At 39.5% G+C, this 18,650-nt stretch overlaps 1 protein-coding gene across 7 annotated transcripts in view; it reads left to right on the forward strand.

Moving 5' to 3' along the window:
* atp10b (ATPase phospholipid transporting 10B) overlaps positions 1 to 18,240 on the forward strand; it is a 258,000-nt gene extending 239,760 nt beyond the window's left edge. For all 7 annotated transcript variants that reach the window (XM_048543004.2, XM_059650616.1, XM_048543005.2 and 4 more), the window contains 8 exons: positions 6,087 to 6,390; positions 8,313 to 8,389; positions 9,096 to 9,221; positions 10,165 to 10,365; positions 11,951 to 12,031; positions 12,821 to 12,925; positions 14,560 to 14,747; positions 16,291 to 18,240. In XM_048543004.2, coding sequence (XP_048398961.2) covers positions 6,087 to 6,390; positions 8,313 to 8,389; positions 9,096 to 9,221; positions 10,165 to 10,365; positions 11,951 to 12,031; positions 12,821 to 12,925; positions 14,560 to 14,747; positions 16,291 to 16,438 — 1,230 coding nt within the window. In that variant the 3' untranslated portion in view covers positions 16,439 to 18,240. The remainder of the gene's footprint in view (positions 1 to 6,086; positions 6,391 to 8,312; positions 8,390 to 9,095; positions 9,222 to 10,164; positions 10,366 to 11,950; positions 12,032 to 12,820; positions 12,926 to 14,559; positions 14,748 to 16,290) is intronic.
* Positions 18,241 to 18,650: the final 410 nt, after the last annotated feature.

Here is an 18,650-nt window from a genome sequence, read left to right on the forward strand (position 1 = left end):
AGGTCAAGGAGGCGGGATGAGGTTAGTAGGTAGGAAATGGAGGCTATTGTTGCTATACTTGCAGATGACAAAAAGATAGGTGGAGGGTCGAGTAGAGTTGAAGACGTAGGGACGCAGCAGAAGAACTTTGACAGGCTGGGGAGTGGGCAAAGAAGTGGCTGACGGAATACAATGTGGCAGTCAGAAAGGCAATGCAATGTTAGCATTCATTTTGAGAGGTCTAGAGTACAAGAGCAAGGATGTCCCACTGAAGCAATATAAGGCTCTGGTCAAATCGCATTTAGAATATTGTGAGCTGTTTTAGGTTTCAAGGGTTGCAGGGAGAAAGCAGAGGAATAGAATTGAGAAATGTATCAGCCATGATTGAATGGCAGAGCAGACTCAATGAACTGAATAGTCTAATTCTGCTCCTAATGCCTTTTGCACACATGCACACGTACAGAGTGACACAGGCATACACATTTTTCCTCAACTGTGACCTTCCAGTGCTGATGCTCCCACGCAAGAAATAACCGGTTAATTAGTTTGGTTGACTGCCGTCTTGGAAAAAGAAAAATAATTATAAATGAAGTCCTGCCATTAAATTTGACAGGACTTTTCATTACCCTCAGTTTCAGACAACTCAGTCCCTAACTCTCAAATTACCCTCCTCCCTCCATTCTTATAAATATGTACCAATCCATTATTTAAAATGAGATTGAAAACCTTGATGACTGTGCTTCTTTTAACACTAGAATATGGACAAACACATCCAGTTCCAACCTGGTGGGTCTAATATATTTATATAAAGAACATCAACTTGGCACTGAAAAGGTTCAGGAATCTATGCACAGAATCTCATGCTATCTATTAGAGAAGAAGCCAAAGATTGATTCCCCGATATCATTGGTTGTAGTAAACACATTCTGACATTGATAGGAAGTCACACCAAGTGAACACGCGTCCAAATCTTTGACTCCATCAAAACCTTTTCTTTAAAAGATGTACACACTGCTAGATTACAATGTGCAGAAAGTACTGCCAGTTTTTTTCTTAAAAGCAAAGTAATTTCTAACCTAAAAACTGTTGACATTTTCAAATAAGTGTTCGGCATTTTTCTAACCTTTCTTTTCTGCTTCATATACAGTTTAATTTGTGGCTCTTGGTCTCTCGTAAATGTCAAACCAGTGGGGTAAAATGTACTTGGAATCTTTGCAGCTCTAACTTTAAACAGTAGCTGCAGATTATGTGTTTGCTTTTTTGGGAATTAAATTGACCTTTACAATAGGTTTTGTAGCTAGATGATGTGGAACTTGACTGAATCAGACAGGTACAGGATTTAAGCCATTTTTCTCATAATTAGCCTCTTAAAAAATTAATGTTAATACTTGCAGTGGGCATATCTTGTATAGTTTTGAGTTGAGATGACCAGGCAGGATTCTTGAAAGAGATAACAAGGTGTAGAGCTGGATGAACACAGCAGGCCAAGCAGAAGATTTTCTGAAGAAGGGCCTAGGCCCGAAATGTCAGCCTTCCTGCTCCTCTGATGCTGCTTGGCCTGTTGTGTTCATCTAGCTCTACACCTTGTTATCTCAGATCCTCCAGCATCTGCAGTTTCTACTATCTCTATCTTGATAATGAAGGAGCAGGATAGAGACAGCACTTAAACAGAATGTGCCATACCAGATAATACTGTCCCTAGAAGAATACACAGAGATGCAAGCCCTATGCAAGTAAACAAAGAGCATTTATCAAAGAGGCACTTGAGAGGCTCTGCCAAGCGGTGAATATTGACTTCTAGCAAGTTATCTGTCTGCATTGTTATCACCACAGCCATAAAGATAACGATTATACTCCATTTTAATGGCACTGGGATATTTCAGTCTGCCACAGAGGATCTCTGTCATATCAGCTAGTCTGCAATTGTTGGTTTCTTAATTCATTTTAACTTAGACCTGGGGAATTCATCCAATTTGATTTCAAAACAAAGCAGTAATGAAATAGAACCATCTAGTTCACAGAATTACAGTTTGTTATAGCACAGAAGGACACTATTCAGCGCATTTTGCCTGTGGCAGGTTTTTGAATAAACATCTCGCGTCATGCCATTCTCCTGTTTTCTATTTGAAACATGTCACATTTTTCATTTTCAAATAACCATTTCCAATGCCTCTTTTGAACCTGCCTCCACCACACTCTCAAGCAGTACATCCTACATTCCGACTACTTTCTGTCGGGAAAACTTCATCCCCCTATCAGTTTTGTTTCTTTTATCAATTATTTTCAATCTGTACCCTCTCATTCTCAGTTCCTTCATGATCGGGAATATTTTCTGTCAACTTACGTTGTGCTGGCTCCTGCTTATTTTGAACAATTAATGGAATCTCCTCCCAGCTTCCTCTGCTCCAAGGAAAATAATCCCAACTTCTCCAACTTTTCTTCAAAACTAAATTGATCACCCCTGAAATCATTCTTTTAAACCGGTGTCTCATATAAGTCGAACATAATTTCCTTGCTCTTATACTCAATTCTCCTATTAATAACCGTAGAATACAGTGTGGCTTACTACCTGCTCTGTCAACCTAGCCTGATGACTTCAATGACTTTTGCATGTATACACTAGATCCCTCTACTTCTGCATCCCATTTAGTTTTGTCGATTATTTCATTTATATTTTCTTCCCATTTCTTCCAATCAAAATGTATCACCTAATGTTTCTCCATGTAATTCAATGGAGATCTAGCCATTCAAAGTTTGGAACGTAATGGATGGCACCCAAATTGCTCCCTAAGTGTCCACAGATCATCTCTTCCACTTTATCAACCAGGAAAGGCTTCCACACCCTGACTGTACTTAATGCACGTCAACTCGGAAACCACACAATATATTAACAGCTGGATATTTTCATAGTGCATTCATCTTTAAAAATATGCCCGTTCCCAACCTCATTAAGAAATAAATTGGTGAAGAGGACTGTTCGTAACTGAGTAGATCCTTACTAGCATGGGTAATGACCCCAACTGCAAGTGATCCGGATAACAGTAGATGAGTGTTACAATGTGATATAAGCCTTTGAGGTATTGTTATTAAAAAGACCTTCAGAATTTAAAAGAACGCTTCCACTGTCTTGACAAGTTAACTGGAACACTGCAACACAATCTCATTTATTTTCCATGTATTTTTGCCTGTTGCACTTCACAGATTTACTCCATAAATGCCCGGGGAGGGACAACTCCAAAGGCAGAACTACTTGGATGAAATCACATGATGGTTGACACTGTGAACTCCCTGATGAATGCTGCTGGGAGAAGGCAACTAGTTCCTGAAGTGTTTGCTTTGATAAAATTCAATGTGTTTTTATTCGCACACTGCTGAGTTCTTCTCTCTCCAACTCAAGAAATAGTCCTTCAATCCAGTACTCATCCTACACCATAACAATACATCAAATCTCTTTACACGTACACCAACAGTGTCGTAAGAACCACATAATTTAATAAAGCAGTATCAATAAGTTGTATCCTATTGGCAAAGGTTCTAAGTTTTGTGAAATTTTGCCCGAAAAGGCGTCCTTCAATCTTGTACCCTGGAAAACATCCCTTGTGTGACAGACAAAAGGCAAAGAACCGACTCAGAAATCCATTAAACAAACCCTTCTTTCGATAGCCCTTTAAGTACCTATACCAAACATAAAATCTACATTCCACTGCCTCGACAAGTTACTGGGACATAGCAGCGCAATCTAGTTTATTTTCCATGTGTTTTTGCCTGTTGCACTCCACATTCTAACGTTCTAAACGAGGATCACTAGACCCGACGTGTTAACTCTGATTTCTCTCCACAGACTCTGCCAGACCTGCTGTTTTTGTTTCTGATTTCCAGCATCCACAGTTCTTTCATAAAACACACATTCATCGTAAGTTTTTCATATGTAGAAACCCTACAGTGTGGAAACAGGCCTTTCAACCCAACAAGCCCACACTGACCCTCAGAGCATCCTACCCAGGCCTATCTCCCTACAACGCCTCTAGTCTACACATCTCTGAACGTCACACTCACAATTTAGTGTAGCCAATCCACCTAGCCTGGACATCTTTGTTACTCTTGGAGAAACCCAGGGAGAATGTGTAGACTCCATGTAGACAGTTGCCTGAGGGTGGAATCAAAACCAGGCCCCTGGCACTGTGAGGCAATAGTGCTAACTACTGAGCCACTGTGCCACCCAGTTCATTTAACTTCACCTTACCTTAGGTTTAACTGAATTCTCATTTAACCCTAACCCTAACTTTAAGCCCATTTACTGGGCTTCAAACAGTTATTATCCCAAATTAGGTGAGGTGGTCAACTTTGCTGTCAATGTAGATCTTGTCTCATAATTGCTTTCTCTGAAGATCACTTGAGGGCATGTGCTTTTCATGTGTTGTTCTGGAAGGCTTCTCCTGAAAAGCATTTGTTCTATTATCTTTTGTCACAATATTGTTTACTCATTCTCCCAGAAATTCCTCTGGCACTCAGCCAAAGAATTGACCAAACCCCAGATCCCATTATTCAATCCAAGCCAAAGGAGTTTTATTGGTTTTAAAAAACTCTCAAACATTAAATAGCCACATTCTATGTTCCATATACGGTAATAGGTGCCAGTCTATCAGGTTGATTGCATGACACTTGCCTTATTTGGTCAACACAGGAAATTGCAGGCCACAGCTTGCAAATCAGGTCACAACATGTCCTAGTTTGCAGTTTTAACCAAAGTCAGAGTTTAAACTTGCTTGACTCAAATGGATAGCATGCTTGATTGTAACATTTAACCATATCTGCTGCTGGCCACATGGCCACAGAATAAAACAGTGAACCATTCTTGCCTAGATAACAAGGTGTAGAGCTGGATGAACACAGCAGGCCAAGCAGCATCATAGGACCAGGAAGGCCGAGGCCCTTCTTCAGAAAATCAGCATCTGCAGTTCCTAATATCTCTGAAACCATTCTTGCCCATGTTAGATTAGATCCCCTACAGTGTGGAAACAGGCCCTTCGGCCCAACAAGTCCACACTGCCCCTTGAAGCATCCCACCCAGATCCATTCCCCTATATCCCACACACTCCTGAACACTACGGGCAATTTAACATGGCCAATCCACCTAACCTGCACATCTTTGGACTGTGGGAGGAAACCGGAGAACCCGGCAGAAACCCACACAGACACAGGGAGAATGTGCAAACTCCACACAGACAGTCGCCCGAGGCGGGAATCGAATCCGGGTCCATGGCACTGTGAGGCTGCAGTGCAAACCACTGAACCACCGTGCCGCATTAGTTTCTGCTGGAGCTATATGGGAGCCTTGGGTAAATTCACTGCCATTGATCCACCTTGCTGGTATCATAAAGCTACTGATGCCAGGTGGAGAACGATGCCCATTTGGATTCTTCAGCAGAAGACGGCATAATCTTGCTGAACACTAGATTTGTTATATATTATTTAGTAGCAAGGTATATTACACCTGAGGTACATGCCGTTTTTCTGACAACTGTTGATTACGTGGATTATTGTTTGTGGAGGAGAGATCTTTTCTTTTTGGGGATATCATTTTCTGCAGCCAGGTTGTATAAATTGTGAGGAGACCATGGAACAAGTGTGTCATGGCAGGTGACTGGGAACAGGTGATTTCAGATGGTGGTGGTACTATCTTGATAAAATAGACAAAGAGAATTTTGTATGTAAACAGTTACCATGTTGTGAAAAGGGTATAACTTAAACACTTGGATTAGCATCTTCCCTAGAGTGCAATTTGAAAGGATATTTGCTTTAACTGTTTGTTTTGGAGAATGAAGTGTGGTGATGCCTTTAAATCAAAAGCCAAGAAAGGAAAGGGCTTTGTCTCTCCCAACTTCCGTTTCACCAGGAATGTTTGTAGGTCTATCTGTGAAAGTGAAAGCTGAACGAAGCTTCCTATTTGTATTGATATAGCAAACATTATATTGAATACTTAGCAATAGCTTATAGCCCTGTCCTGTAGAGTGCTAGAGATGAACAGATAGTTTCTGCATATCCCTGACAATAGCTCATTGAAATAAATATTCTACTTTTTATTCTGTATATTTTTTACCTATCAGGAGACCTGTGAATCTTCACTGGATTGCATCTTGGACAAAATAAGAATGTATAAAGATGTAAATAACACCAGATCCAATTTAATGATGGACTTTGCACCCGTTTCCTCTGCACTCAATCCCAGCTTTGGTCTAGTGATTGATGGAAAGACTTTGAATGTGATTTTCCATGGAAATCTGCAGAAGAAGTTCCTGGATCTAGTAAAGTGTTGCCAATCTGTGTTGTGTTGCCGTTCCACTCCTCTCCAGAAAAGCGTGATGGTCAAGTTAGTCCGAGATCATCTAAATGCCATGACGTTAGCAATAGGTATATGTCATTTTACTGTTCATCCTTAAATAGATGGTAAGAAAAAGCTCACTTTTGATTGGTTATTTGAGATTGATGCTTTCCTTAATGCAATTAGGTCTGATTGTTCTGTTTCCCTAACTGTTCCGATCGCTTCCCATTCTCGTTTTGGGAATAAAATTAGCCCTACTGCACATTGGGAATTATGTGAATTCCTGCATGTTTTAGTTTTTCATATGTGTCCAGTCTAACCAAAACTAGCAAATAAACATCCTTTAGATAGTGTAGAATCTATACATATTGGGTTTTTGGATTTTGAACTAAGATGATAATTATAGTATCTATGTCAAATGACAAAATAAACCATCATTAGCGTGAAGTCTGTGAAATTGTCAGTGACTATGCTTTATGCATTTCTTACATTTACAAATCTTTCCTTGTTCAGTGAAAGCCTTCCAAGTGATTAAATTCAGAATGTTTTCAAATCTTACACAAAATCATGTCATGAACAAAAATTTTTGGAGAAATTCAGCAGGTCTGAAGCAACTGTGGAGAGAGAAACAGAGGTAGTGTTTTGAGTTCAGTGATCAGTCTTCAGAACCATCCTGAAACAGGGGCAGTATGGTGGCACAGTGATTAGCACAGCTGCTTCACAGTGCTAGGGACCTGGGTTCAATTCCAGTGGCATTTGTGCATCTCTATTTTCTCTCTCTCTCTCTCTCTCTCTCTCTCTCTCTCTATCCGTGAAGGGTTTTGTCAGGTACTCTAGTCTCCTCCCACAGTCCAAAGATGTGTGCGATGGCCATCCTAAAAAATTACTCTATAGTATCCAGGGATGTGCAGGCTACGTGGATTAACCATGATACATGTGTAATTACAGAGATGGGGTGGGTCTGGGCTGGATGCTGTCCAGAGGGTAAGTGCAGACTCAATGGGTTAAATGCCTTCTATCTGCATAGAAGGCAATCTTTGATTTGAAGCACTAATTCTGTTTCCTTTCCATAGATGCTGTCAGACCTGCTCAGTTTCTCTAGCAATTGCTGTTTTAATTTTTTCCAGATCTCCAGCAACCACAGTTCTTTGTTTTAATAAAATCATGTTGTCAGAGCACTTAACAATGAATTACAATCAACACTGCAATTAATTGATTAATAAACATGAGATAAAAGCTCATGATTTTAGTTGAAAGAGCCATTCCGCAACGCAATATTAGCATAAAATATTCTCAACCTGCTGTTGAATAAACTTTTACCAATTCAGCGCTAGATCCTGTTGTAGCCCTATCAAGAGAACATCCTTAGTACCTTGGTATCTTTTACCTTCACACACCAGTAATCATCTGGCCTCTGAGTAAGACTGTCATTTGGTGGTGAATTGAATGTAGTTTTGTCTCCTGGACCAGATGAAGCTAATTAATATCGCTCTAGCTAACACACAGCGGCGAATTTAAGTCCTAATTAGAAGCTAGAGTCTAACCCTATGCATTTCTCAATGTTTACAGATGTTAATGCCATGAAAATTCAACTCAAATTTCCATATATTTCTCAGTGAGAGCATAGGCAAATGGCTTATTCCTGGCTATCTTTTTACTTCATGCTAATCAATGTAAAAAACATTTATAAAGTATTTATTTTACCTGTAGCACCTAAATACCATTATTAAAGTGAACATCAGAATTAGCTGTGTATGAAGTCAATCCTAACTCAAATTTATTCTTGTCATTTTGGGAAGTTCTGTTCTGCATCATGGTGAACAATTCTAGAATACTTTTAAATTATGTTACCCAACAAAAACTGTATGCAGAGCACTGCCTCTGAACTTGTGCACCTTTTGTTCTTTGCTGTTATTGGAAGTACTGAAAATGCAGGGCAAAAGCATACCTCATTCATGATCAATCTGTGCTAAATAAGATAAAATCTGAAGCTATATATTTTATCTTCCAGGTGATGGGGCCAATGATGTCAGCATGATCCAAGCTGCTGATGTGGGCATTGGAATCTTTGGTCAAGAAGGAATGCAGGTACAGTATTCCCTAAAGTTCCTACACTAATCAAATCAAGAATGGATCCTGCTGACAAGCCGGTTGGTGCAGTGGTTTAGTGCCCTTCCAGCTCCATAGCATGGTATGAAATACTCCCTAAATTAAAATGTATATTCACGCTGAGTTGTTTTGCTTTAACAGTACTTTACAGTACTGTGCACAGATCCAAGTCAGTTAATTAGTAAGATTTAGAGACACTGGAGAAGGTGAAACAGGATTTATGTAGATGATTGCAACTATGCAGTCATACCTATGAGGAAGGAATGAACAATTTTTTTTCTTTTTTTCTCGAAAAGACAAGGCTGAGGGGCAACTGAAAAGAGGATTTTAATATTACAAAAAGTTTTCATAGGGTAGACACAGAGAGAAGATTTCCACTCGTGAAGAATAAAACTAGAAGTGATCAATATAAGGTAGGCATCAAGAAATCATATAAGAAATGATGAAAAATTGAAACTCACGATCACAAGGGGTGGAGCAAACAATGCATTTACGGGCAGAAGGACAAGTGAACAAAAAGGGATTTTTATAGTGTACAGTGAGGAAGGATAGGAGAAGGCGTGAGTGGAGCATAAACTCGCTTGGACAAGACTGCGTTGAATTACATGCCTCTGCTGTGTATGCTTTGCAATTTTGTATGGAAACTAACAAATTCTGACTTTACACTTGTGATCTGTATTGATAGGCTGTGATGGCCAGTGATTTTTCAATCTCTCACTTCAAACATCTAAAAAAGCTGCTACTGGTACATGGCCACTGGTGCTACACTCGATTGTCCAATATGACCGTTTACTTCTTTTACAAGAATGTGGTAAGTGGATAAGATTAACTTTTTGTCATATTCTTGCCAAACTTACCAGTCCATCAGGAGCCTGTTGCATTTTGTGCTTGCACTTACTTGGCTGTTGATATCGTTCAGCTAAACTTTAAACTTTAGGTCCCTCATGACAGTTCTGGGAGCATCAACCTCAAATGTTAAGATATATAAATGTATCAGACCTTCCATTATCATTCTTAAATAAACCAAAAAGGCGACAGAATTTCAAAATTGCCCTCAGGCAGCAGAAGTAAATACATGAAGCAAATAGCACTAAGAGGGCAGTGAAGCACTGGACATTAACACTGTTTACACAATTGTTTCAGTCTATCTAAACACTAACTGTGGCCTCACCATCAGTTTTATAGCAGTTATAAAAACTTCAGGAACTTTTGCATGCCATCATTTTATATTTCAGCATCATGCAAAAAAAAGTCAGCTGAGTGCATACTCTGCAGCTGCCTTAAACATTTTCCCATGAAGGCCTCTTGATAGACAACAGTGAATAGGCATATGCAAAATTTTGGTAAGCAACAATCCAAGACATCTGAGGCAAGTTGGAATGAGAAAGCAGGAAATGTTGGAACAATTAAAAAAGAATACTGAAATGGTGTTAGCAGTTGAAATGGTAGAGTGATGCAAACAGTGTGTTGAAATTGGATTGAAGTGAAACTGTTCAAACTGAGTGATGAGGGCTTCACCTTGCATCTAACTCACTACATAAATTATTGGAGCCCTTAATACTGAATTTCAATATAATCAAACTGGCAATATTTTAATTTCAAGCATCATTATCTGTTACTGAGCATTAACATGTTAAATTTTTACTTCCTCAGTTTCCCATAAAATTATATTTTCAAACTCTGGTAGTTTTGCATCATCTTCTCCGAGTGATGGCTATGTTCTGATTTTGCTTTCCATTTTTTCATTCCCACAGATCTACGTGAATCTCTTATTCTGGTACCAGTTTTTCTGTGGATTTAGTGGGACAACAATGATTGACTATTGGTTGATGATATTTTTCAATCTATTCTTCACGTCCCTTCCTCCATTACTGTTTGGAATATTGGATAAAGATATTTCTGCAGACCTGCTTTTGGAGCTCCCCAAGCTGTATAAAAGTGGCCAGCAGTCTGTGGTAACGTTAACTTACAATATTATTGCCTACTATATGAGTAAATATATGTAAGACCCCTGCTAAAATCTATTTAAGTGCATTTGAGTGCTGAATATTATTTAATAATTTTTCAATTGTAAAAGAATAAAAAGAAGGTAGGATTGTAGAATTAATTTACCAAATGATTGACACATTTTACTATCATAGTTTCTCAAAAAGAAGGTCTAGAACTATTTTGGGCTCATGATCAAAGTCAAAACTTAACATACATGTACCTGTATGAAGTTTTGGAGAAGGAAGCCAAGATTTTGCATGGATTCTGATTCAGTTTTAACTCAAGACTTATTATGCATGGGTGAGTTTTAGGGTGAATTAGGATTTCTCAATTGCTCCAGAAATTAGTCCTGCGTTATTCTTAAGAGGTGCATTGGACTACATGAATCATTTTACTGTGTACTATTTTGGCCAAGATGTTGTGCTAAGGTACAATCAACTAATGTTGGCGGAATGTAAATATATTAGAGAAAATCAATGTTTAAAAAGAACATTTAATTGTTGATGATTCACAAGCCTGTGATGAAGTAAAGCCATAAGAATTTGTGGTTTTGAATGAAATAAGCTTTACTACACAAAGTTATAAACAAAGAACAGTTTACTATATACGTGTATGAAACGTACTCCAAAATCTAGAATCAACATGAGATAATTACAGATTAACAAACAGTGCAAAACACCACACAAAGCAGATTAAATGGCTGTTACAGTCAAGACAATCCCAGTGATTATTTTGCAATTCAGAAAGGCATCAGTGATGCTTATTAAAACACATCTTCACAAGGGATTTTAATTCTTTATTTTCAAAGATCTGTCCTTAATAACCCCTCAAAGCTGCTTCAATCAAGACTGTTTAAACATTACTCATTGATCCTGGTAAAGCAATCCCTACTTATGGGACTAAGTCCGCTAGTGTTCTTGAGAATGCTGACAACGTTTATTAAGAGACACAATTTCAGCTTCTTTCATAGATGGCTAGTCATACTAAGCTGGCACAGCTTCTCAGTTTTTCCAAACTTCAGTCTTTCAAGCTGAACCAAGCAATAACTGCTCGTAGCTTTTCTTAAGCTCCAATGTGCAATTGCACCGAATAGCTGCTGAAACTTCAGCCAGCTTCCAGTTCTTCAGAGCTAACAACAACATGTTGCTGCATGGAGCCACCTCCTTTGTTAGCCCCTTTCTCCCACTGATTAAAACTGACTGGCCCTTGATTTGAGAGAGATAATGGGAACTGCAGATGCTAGAGAATCCGAGATAACAAAGTGTGGAGCTAGATGAACACAGCAGGCCAAGCAGCACCTTAGGAGCTCAAAAGCTGACGTTTCGGGCCTAGACCCTTCATCAGGGTCTAGGGCCTTGATTTTATCTGTGTACTTTATCCAAATGCTCCAACGCCCTGCCCTTGTTTCTAGGCAGGATCAAATATAACAATTATTGCAATACACTGTCTTCTGGTGTTTAGATTTGTAGCTGATGGCTTTCCCAAAACTGCTAACTTCAAAACACACAGAAAAACAAAGTTAATTTCACCTCAAATATATCTTCTGTCCAGGTCTCCAATCTCTGTATTTTTGGGATTAACATGATGGATGCCTTTTATCAAAGTCTTGTCTGCTTCTTCATTCCATACTTTGTAAGTAGTGGGGCAATGCTACTCATTGCTAACTTCAATCAGGTGAACATTTTACCTTCTCTGTAAACTTTTTTTAAACATTAATTGTGTTTTGGTACAACAAACAGGGTTAGGACTTAAACAATTAATACTAGGGCCTTGGGTAGTGTTGTAGAGTAGAGGGACCTAGGGGTTCAGGTGCATAATTCCTTGAAGTTAGCATCACATATGGACAGGGTGGCTAAAAAGGCATTTGGCACACTTGCCTTCATTGCTCAAAGCCTTGAGTACAGGAGTTGGGAATCCATGTGGATATTGTACAGGAGGTGAGGCTTCTTCTGGAGTACTATGTCCAGTTCTGGTCACCCAGTTATAGGAAGGGCATTATTAAGCTGGAGAGGGTTCAGAAGAGATTTAGCAGGGTATTACCACATATGGAAGGTTTGAGTTATAAAGATAAGCTGGATAGGGTTAATTATTGTTGTCTAGGATGAGTGATTTCAAGACTAGGGAGCCCATTTTTAAGGTGAGAGGAGAGAAAATTAAAAAAAGATATGGATGGAAATGTTGTACTCTGAGGGTGGTTCACGTGTGGCATGAACTTCCTGAAGAAGTGTGGATATGGGCATAATTACAATGTTTAAAGACATTTGAATGAGTACATGAATAGGAAAGGTTTGATAGGATACGGCCAATAACTGGCAAGTGGGACTAGTTTAGTTCAGGATTAAGTTCAACATGAACTGGTTTGACCGAAGTGTGCGTTTCCGTGCTCTATGACTCTATGATTCTATTAATCTTTTCTTTAAGGCTTACCGAGATTCAAATATTGATGTTCTTTCGTTTGGAATACCCATGAACACCCTGTCCATCTTTACAATCCTAGCACATCTGGCAATTGAAACCAAAACATGGGTAAGTACAGATCTCAGAAATACATACTAAAGAGTCCTTAGGCTAGTGGAAAATTGCAGTGCAGTATTTTCCACTAAAATCCTTACTATAATAGAAGCAAACAACATTGTCTGTCATATTAGCACAGAACATTAATGTGAAACTACTTTTACTGTCATAATGTGTAAACAGATTTTAATTCCAGGCTTTAATTTTGAGCAATAATTACAATTAATGAAGATGATCACTGTTAGTTCTCTATATAAAATGTGCAATACAACAGAATCTGAGTGATAATTAACAGCTTTTAAAACTATTAAATCTTGGCAATTTCTGTGGGAGGAGGTTGTCTCATGGTGTACAGGGTCATAGATGGGAGACACTAAGAGAGTAGAAGTGGATAAAGAAGTTGGTAATTGAGGTATTGACATATGGACTTTTATTTTTAAAAAAATTAGCTGCATCTGATGATCACAGAAAAATCAAAAAGTAATTATGAAGGCATTTTGAGCTTGATTTTAAATCTGTACACTGTACAAGAGAGAAAGTAAACATCCCAATTTTTACTATGATCAAGTGAAACCTTTGGTTAATCAATCTTAACCTGAACCAAAGCACTGTGAAGTTGTCAGGTCTGAATCAAACAATATTCTAACTGCCTGGTACTATTTTCCATTAATTTCACCCAGTCAGATCCTGGCAGCAATTTTGCCCAAAAACTGTGAAAACTGTGAAAATACAAAAATACTTTAAAGTGGACAGAGTGAAAGTAAATTATAAAAAAACTAACAAAAAGGCAAAGATAACAAAGTGTGGGGCTAGATGAACACAGGAGGCCAAGCAGCATCTCAGGAGCACAAAAGCTGATGTTTCAGGCCTAGACCCTTCATCAGGGAGCATGATGAAGGGTCTAGGCCTGAAACATCAGCTTTTGTGCTCCTGAGATGCTGCTTGGCCTCCTGTGTTCATCTAGCCCCACACTTTGTTATCTTGGATTCTCCAGCATCTGCAGTTCCCATTATCTCTAACAAAAAGGCAAAGTTAGTTTTATTTTCTATTGAGCTACTATACCTTGTTGATCACTAAATATATAAAGTGGAGTGACTATCTTGCTAGTGGAAACAGCACTGAAAATTGCATCGCACCTGTCTAGGCCGAGGTATGAAAGTTTTTCTTGTCCTGGATCAAAGACATGGCAGGCTAACCCATCTGACACAGTCTGTACAATGGCTGAGTCATACACTTATAAAATGGCGAGTCAATGCATGTCAGGCCACTATGATCACAGCCTGTTGGCTTTCACTGGAAACCAATGCCCATTGTATCCTATTTCAATACATTGAATTTCACCCATTTATCTCGGAGGGATTTGAACAATGGAAAGAGAATAATTATCCAGATAATTTTAACTCATTAACCTTTGACTGAAAAGGGATCAGGGACCATAACATATTACCTCTGCCAATCTTTGAAAAGCCTTAAAAATTCTAAGATGGCAGCACAGAAATTCAGTGAAGTTAGCCTCAAACTAATTTTTCTGACCTTTGTGACTGATGTTGTAGGCACTTCCCAAGAACAAAGGCCAGGAAAATCAATGACTATATCCAATCCTTTAGATTAATTTACCTCTTACATCTTTAACCTTTTTCTGACAGACCTGGCTGCATTGGGTTTCGATAATTGGGAGCATAGCATTCTACTTTTTTGTTACAATGGTGTACAGTGCCAACTGTGTTACCTGCAACCCTCCATCAAATCCCTACTGGATAATGCAACATCAGATGACCGATCCACTCTTTTACCTCATATGTCTCATCACACCAGTGCTAGCCCTGCTACCAAGGTAATCTACTTTTGTGTTCACAATGACTGGGGACATTATCGGGGATGAATGAACAGCAGAGAAATGTTCAAAATCTGACAAGAAGTTTCTTACCAACCACTTTACATCTCCGAAACTGAATAGGGACAGAGCTTTGTAACACCGAATGCCATGGAATGTTTTTTAAAAACAGATTCTGTTCTGGGAAACTGGCCTGAATGGGAAGGAGTTGGAATGGTTCACAAGTGGGAGGTGCAGTTGTTGAGTGAGAGCCCCTCCCATTCCTCTGATGACATGTCCATCCTGGGCCTCCTGCAGTGCCACAACAATCCCATCCGAAGGTTGCAGGAACAGCACCTCATATTCCGCTCAGGAACCCTGCAGCCCAATGGTATCAATATGGACTTCACAAGCTTCAATATCTCCCCTTCTCCCACTGCATCCCAAAACCAGCCCAGTTCATCCCCTCCCCCCACTGTATCCCAAAACCAGCCCAGTTCATCCCCTCCCTCCACTGCATCCCAAAACCCGCCCAGTTCATCCCCTCCCCCCACTGTATCCCAAAACCAGCTCAGCTTGTCCCTGCCTCCCTAACCTGTTCTTCCTCCCACCTCAAACCCACCCCAATCTCCTACCTACTAGCGTCATCCCAACCGCTTGACCTGCCTGTCCTCCCTGGACTGACCTATCCCCTCCTTACCTACCCACCTACACTCACCTTTACTGGATCTATCCCCGCCTCTTTGACCTGTCTGTCTCCTCTCCACCCTATCTTCTTCTCCATCCATCTTATACTTGCCTCTCCCTCGCTCCCTAACTATTTCAGAACACCCTTCCCTTCCCCTATTTCTGAAGAAGGGTCTGGGTCTGAAGCATCAGCTTTCCTGCTCCTAAGATGCTGCTTGGCCTGCTGTGTTCATCCAGCTCTACACCATGTTATCTCAGATTCTCCAGCATCTGCAGTTCCTACTATCTCTGAAACAATGTTTATAGGCTGCTTTGTTGGGCCTGAGGCTTCACTTTGACTGACAATGATTGTTGAAATGACACTCACTTAATGAATCCGGTGCAATATTTTATTTAACTAGCATTTTACCCGGAGGGTTTCCCAAGGCATGGCAAGTCCAGTTGACACAGGTTTGCGCCAGGAGCACTACAAAACAAGAAATGCTCAGACATCTTAAAAGGTTTTACTGACTGACAATTTCCTGTGAGTGGATTAATTGCCCCATTAATACCAGACAATTTTGAATTAGGCTGGGGTCCTGTTTCAGATTCTTAATCTCTTTTAGCCTCCTACTTGGCCCAAACTCACCCATTTTGGTGATGTAAAATTACCCTATAAATAGCTCCAGATCTGCCAGGCTTTTTCACAATTGTCAGGGAATTGTCTAGTTAATTTTTTTTTGAAAAGGAACTGTTTTTGACAGTGAAAAAAAATTACAAAGCATAAGCTTCATGAATTTACAGCATTTGAATTCAACTTGAATGCCATTTAAGTACCTATTTTGTTTACACATCGCAGATATAAAAAACCATTTTAATACTTTTTTTATATTATCAGGTATTTATTTCGTAGCCTTCAAGGCACACTGTCTGCGTCTTGCATTTTTAAAGTTCAACAACTAGACAACTTGGACAGGGAACAACGTGCTCGAACCATCAAACACTGGAAAGGCCTTGACATCTCAGCAAATAATACCTCATCTTGAACAGGTTCTGCACATGAATCACCAGTTGAAATGTCAACTGCCCTTGAACAGTGGGCGAGTAATTATGATCCTCAATTTATTTCTTCCAATCCAGTGGGGATAGTGAAAGTGCAGAATTCTATCAATAGTGTGTGAAAATCAGGAGTCACAGGAAAAAGATACAAAATGGAACTGATGAGGATTCCGGTGAAGCTACACATTCACAAATCACTTTGGAAAAAGGAGAAATTTTTTCTCCTCCCTCTCAGTCAAAACTAAATCCTGAATAAAAACAGCCCCAAGCCTTAAAAGAACATCTCATCTTTTGAGAATTGCTTTTTTTGTGTCAAATAAACAAAACATTCAGCCCCCATGCAAAGTTTTGAAGGACCTTGCTAGGAATCTCAGGTTTTCTATCTTTTCATGTAAGGAAGACAACATGAACTGAGTGAATCTACCAATTGTGTCATTAACATTTATTTGTCTTTATGACAGTCGGATAGTTCTTAATTGTGCAAATTTAAATGTTTGAGAAAATGGAGAAATATACTTTGGTTTAATATGCTGCATAACATAATTAAGTGAGTGTTCACTGATTTGATAAGAACTTAGACATGAAATTTATCTTAAATCCCAAAAACAAGAATCATTGAAATGCGCAAGACTGTGAATAATAAAATCTGAAATAAGACCAAAAAATGTTGGAAATACTGAACAGGTTGATAGCACCTAAAGCATGAGGAGCACAGTCAATGCTTCAAGTTCCAGTTCTGATGTAAAGTCACATACAAGAAATGTGGTCAGTGAGTGGAATATTATCAGAGTCTGAAAGACATGCGTTTTAAAAAGATTTATGGCCAAATTGTGGTAAAGGACCAGCAAAGCCAATCTCGATGTTAGGAGCATAATATGTATTTGTTTAAGCTTTTGACAAGCAGAGTGGTGAAATTCTCACTGGGTAGAGGCAACTTGATAAATTAAAGGGCTTATTGCTTGTTAAAGGCACAACTTGTCTCATTAATGTTGAGCTTCCTATTTTATCAAAAGTGCCAAACAAACTTGATGTCAAGTATTCTCAACATGGAAATCAATACAGGCACCTGACAACTTCGGCTCCTTCGTCACATACACCCCAGATCTGTGGACTTTGGTATCAGTCATGTGCCAGCACCTAAGAACCCTCACACCACATGTCCAATCTGCTTACGGGACATTGGGTGCCTAGGGACATGCACACAGCTCATGAACTAGACTGGGCTGAAACTCTGGGCTTTGTGCTAGCTGTCATAGTGTACACTCACTGTGAGAGTACCTGAATACTCACAGCATTTCTGCATTGCATTGCCTTGTCTTCCCTGCCTGTGAGCACTTTGCCACTTCAGTTAGAGCTCCCAGGCTGATTGAACTTGTCTCTTTTTGAGATTTAGTGTAGAGCGAAGTCAGGATGCCTGACATGATTATCAGCAAGCCTTAGTTAGGTCAAGAAAGATGGACTCCTCAACTGGGGGTTGGTGGTGGAAGAAAATAGTTCATGGCTCACAGCAAAGACACATTCCAGCAATGAATGATTCTAGGAAGGGTGTAAGGCAGAGTATTTGGAAAGTTTTAAAATACAACAAAAGATGATCCAAAAAGATCAATTCCAACCCCAAGGTGGCTGCCTGTGTAGAGTTTACACATTCTTTCCATGCCTGTGTGGATTTCCTCTGGGTGCTTCGGTTTCCTCCCACAGCCCAAAGATGTGCAGTTTGGGTGGATTGGCCATGCTAAATTGCCCGTAGTGTTCAGGGATGTGTAGGCTAGGTGGATTAGCCATGGAGAAATGCAAGGTTAGGGTAAGGGGTTGGGTCTGGGTGGGATGATTTTTGGGGGGGGGGGGTTGGTGTAGACCTGATGGGCCGAATGGCCTGCTTCCACAATGTAGGGATTCTTTTATAATTATTCTATAATTCTGTAAGTGGCAGAAGGAGAATAGTAAATGAATATAATCACTATCACTACAGACAAAGTGCTAGACAAACTAATTGGGCTAAAGATTGACAAGTCCTCTGGACTAATGGGATACCTCCTAGGATTTTAAAGTGCGTAGCAACAGAGACACTGGATGAACTGGTAATAATAATTAGTTAAGAAATCTTAGATCCTGGAAATATCCCAGAGGATTCACCAAGATTGGAACTTTAATTAAAAAAAGGAGACAAGAAAAGGTCATTACAGGCCAGTTAACCTAACA

This window comes from Stegostoma tigrinum, chromosome 13 (genome assembly GCF_030684315.1).
Source record: "Stegostoma tigrinum isolate sSteTig4 chromosome 13, sSteTig4.hap1, whole genome shotgun sequence".
Lineage (NCBI taxonomy): Eukaryota > Metazoa > Chordata > Chondrichthyes > Orectolobiformes > Stegostomatidae > Stegostoma > Stegostoma tigrinum.